Raw genomic sequence first — 4195 nt, 5'->3', positions numbered from 1 at the left:
CTTTTTCAGACCGATGAGCTTTGTAAAAATCGACGCGTTTCAGAAAGGCGGGGCATAGAGGAGAAACAATAATGTACAGTATGTGGAAAATAATGTGTCTTTTGAACCTTAAACCGCATAAACACATTTCATTACACCAAATACACAAAATAATGTTTCTTTTTAGCAGCATCATATGACCCCTTTAATTAACTCCTTCCAAATCCCTACTCCCATAATCCTGGGTTTTATAAACAGGTGTTTGAATGGGAGCTGCAAGGGGTTTGCGAGATTGTTATGGAAATATAGAATTATAGACCATTTATAATTAAAACAATATAATTTTAAAAGTTAAAAAGTAAAAATTTGAATATTTCAGAAGTGAGAATACAAAGATGTTGTAAAATTATTTCATGGCAAAGCTGAATTTTCTGCAGCCATTACTCCAGTCTTCAGTGTCACATGATTCTGATTATCAATGTTGAAAACAATTGTGCTGCTTAATATTTTTGTGGAAGCCATGATGCTTTTTTTCAGGATTCTCTGATGAATAGAAAGTTCAAAAGAACAGCATTTATTTGAAATAAATAAAAAGTCTTTACTGTTACTTTTGATCAATTTATTGCATCTTTAATAAAAGTATTCGTTTCTTTAAAAAAATCTAACCAACTTTTGAAAAGTAGTGTATATATAGCCATTGCACATTACTTGACACAAAGTGCATAAAAGAACAAGCACTGGGGCTGAGAAAAGCTAGAGATCTGTCTTCCTGTCTCTCACTTCAGTGTTTTTCCCTTAATCAGGCAACCCAGCAGCGACAGCGTGGCACAAACACCTCAGCTGCTGAGGCGCTATCCACTGGAGGACCACAATGATTTCCCTCTGCCCCCTGACGTTGTGTTCTTCTGCCAGCCTGAGGGCTGCCTGAGCATCCGTCAGCGCCGGGTCAGCCTTCGTGACGACACATCTTTCGTCTTCGCTCTCACCGACAAAGATTCAGGTGTCACTCGCTATGGAATCTGCCTCAACTTTTACCGCTCTTTCCAGAAGGGCCACCACCGCCCACGAACTGAAGGAAAAGGTCAGAGCTCATTTTGTAGCGGTTTTATGAGGCAGAACCATTTTGTAATCCTAATTCAACTGATTAGTGGCTTGGTGTTGACAACTAACCATTTGTAACCCATCTTGAGCATCACATATGTATAGTGATGTGATTTTTAAAATGCAGACAGAATCCAATCATAAAAATGGAATCTCCGTCTCTCTATATGAGGACATTTCATATGAACTTCATCTCCAGAGCTGCTCTGAGAACATATTAATGTAATCAGTTAATTGTATTTTAAAATAGTAATTAAATTGTTATGGTTGTATGCATTTAATTGATTATCACAGCTTTTGATAATAAATTTGTATTAAATTATAAAACACAGAATCCCAAAAAATTAAAACATTACAGAATTTCTGGAAAAATAAAATAAACAAACAAAAAATTATATTTCATAGAGCACTAATAGATTATTAATAAGATTTATTAATTTGATTAGACATCCGTTTTGATTATAAACATTTTATTAAAGGATTAAAATAGAATCCAGAAAAAGTAAATCGGTAAAAGCTGAGAATTTGGGAAAAAATTTTATGGATTTCATAGGGCCCTTCTTATAGCTGTAATGGTGCAGTCACTACATAATTTCTCCTTAATATTTTTCTTTATACAGGAGAAAAGCCCCCTCATACGGACTCTGCAGTGGAGGCCACAGAGAAATTTGACCCCTCCACATTGACTTTTCCAGGGGAATCTACACTGCCCCATGCAGGAGATGGGACATTGCCACCAGGCGAGCCGGGCAGCACTGGAAGATCTCCACGATCCAAACACAGTGGTCGACTAGCACCACAGAACCGGAACAGCACATTAACGTCTCTGTGCATTCTGAGCCACTACCCCTTCTTTACTACGTTCAGGGAGTGTCTGTACATCCTCAAGCGCATGGTGGACTGCTGTAGCCAGCGGCTCAACCAAAGACCCGGTGCTGCTAAGTCCACACAACGGTGAGAACAGCCTTTATTCTTTTCTGTGAAGTATGCAGTTATGTAACATTACCCTGAGATTCAGCAAGATAATATTTGTGCACGGAAGCAATACCTAGTGACTGCAGTGTTTTGCAATATCATACAGTAGATGTGTAAGTGTCAAATACGGTGGTGCTGCCAGAAGACCATCACAACTGGCAACATTCTCCCTCTCAGTTTACAAATCCTGTTACTGTCTCCGTTTTTGTTTATTCCTTTGAGTTAATTCACACAAAAAAATTGAATTATAGTGATGCAATGAAATAAAAATTCTTGACAGAAACCCAAAATTATGCACCCGCTGCATCAAAATCCAAAACCCTTTGTTTGAAATAACTATCAATATTATTCCTTTATTAATAATTAAATGATTTACACTTACTTCCCTTAGTTGACTTTACAACATATAGGATAAAAAAATTAACTAGGCTCCAAAGAATGTTTAAATATTGTTTAAATAAATATATTTAATATAATAATATAGACTGACACTGTTTAGTCACTGATAAGCAGTGTAATATTGATCAACGTACTGTATACTCAGTGCAAATGTAAACTATTTGCATTTACATTTAGACTTCAGTCTGTTTATTTCTCTAGTCATCAGTGAGATTGATGCACGGTCATATTTGCTGTTCATGTGGAATTACGTTTATGCATCTCATCACCCATCATGCACTTATTTCCCACAAGATACCATCATTCAGTATTTACATTACAATAAATCAGTCATTCACTGAGAAAAAATTCTCTCTAATCTCACTCATTTTACGCACTTTCAAACCTGGCATGTCTTGATATATGTGAGAACCAATTAAAATGTTTGCAGTTTCTTCTCTCCCTTGTGTTGATATTGCACTTCAACAAACAAATAGCTCTTCACATGTTTCATAATCTAGCAACATGAATATGAGTAGACAGTGAGCGAGTTCTAATTTTGGGGGGTGTATTGCCTCTAAAAATGTTATGCTAGGAATGCCAGAAGGGCTCGACATTGTTAGATCCTGTAGTGTCGTGGCTGTGATTAGAATGACAAGGTGCTGATGATTTTATAAAAGGAAGTCACAAGTGGAAGGATGTGTGACGGTGCTTGTGACTTCGAGAGAGGGACGAGTGAAAAGGATGTAGTGTGAAGAAGTTGCAGCTGTGACGGGCTGGGATGAAGGAGAGAAGGACTGGTTTTCCTCTTGCATGTGCATGTGGTCTTGAAGTGTGGTTCTCCACACAGGACAGGTTTTAACTAGATCTCATTCACATATCTCAGTGGTAACGGTAACTGCATCCTTGAGTGTATATTGGTAAACAGTCTGCACAATAGCACTCTGCTGCAGATCAATAAGCATTGAGTAGAAGTTTTTTTATCTCTGTGATTTTCTCAGCAGAGTTTATTCTCGTGTAACCTAGCAACCACATCCACCATGAGCCACGGTCGCATTTACAGGCCTCAATTTGTTTGCAGTTGAATTGCCCTGCCAAGCCCATTGTATTTGCTCACAAGTGTGGAGAATAATTTAACCAGTATAGCAGCCTGTGTTAAGTATTCAGATCTGAAGTAGTTCATACTGTATGTTCCATGAAGATGCAATGTTTAATCCTTTTATTTTCATTTTCTTGTTCATTAAGTTTAAATTTGATCATGTCCATTTGAAACTGAAATCCTCATTGCTAGGTGTTAGTCCACAGTTAGCTATAATTGGTGTTAGTCCATAATCAGCTAGTTGAACATTAAGGCCTGTGTAGGGCCTTTTGTAAGGATGAGGAGGTGATACTATGAATAAAAATTGACTTTAATTTCTTTGATGGATGTTGACCGTGAGATCCATGATGTGATCTTTTAAATGTTGTTCTTTTAATACTTAAAGGGGTCATATGATGCTGCTAAAAAGAACATTATTTTGTGTATTTGGTGTAATGAAATGTGTTTATGCGGTTTAAAGTTAAAAAAACACATTATTTTCCACATACTGTACATTATTGTTTCTCCTCTATGCCCCGCCTTTTTGAAACGCGTCGATTTTTACAAAACTAATCGGTCTGAAAAGCGAGGTGTGCTCTGATTGGCCAGATATCCAATGCGTTGTGATTGGCCGAATACCTCAAGCATGAGACAGAAATGTTACGCCCCTCACATACTGTGATG

General features: G+C 37.3%; 1 protein-coding gene across 28 annotated transcripts in view; it reads left to right on the top strand.

The window, feature by feature from the left end:
* Positions 1-4195, top strand: part of madd (MAP-kinase activating death domain) — an 81786-nt gene that overhangs the window by 18340 nt on the left and 59251 nt on the right. For 27 of the 28 annotated variants that reach the window (XM_016571803.1, XM_016571801.1, XM_016571807.1 and 24 more), the window contains exons 3-4: positions 783-1060; positions 1701-2034. In XM_016571803.1, coding sequence (XP_016427289.1) covers positions 783-1060; positions 1701-2034 — 612 coding nt within the window. The remainder of the gene's footprint in view (positions 1-782; positions 1061-1700; positions 2035-4195) is intronic. The other variant, XM_016571789.1, reaches the window with a different exon arrangement.

The sequence above is a fragment of the Sinocyclocheilus rhinocerous genome, unplaced genomic scaffold, assembly GCF_001515625.1.
Source record: "Sinocyclocheilus rhinocerous isolate Xijiao unplaced genomic scaffold, SAMN03320098_v1.1 scaffold591, whole genome shotgun sequence".
Taxonomy (NCBI): domain Eukaryota; kingdom Metazoa; phylum Chordata; class Actinopteri; order Cypriniformes; family Cyprinidae; genus Sinocyclocheilus; species Sinocyclocheilus rhinocerous.
The sequence above is the reverse complement of the archived record's forward strand: the minus strand, read 5'-3'. Positions and strand labels throughout refer to the sequence as shown.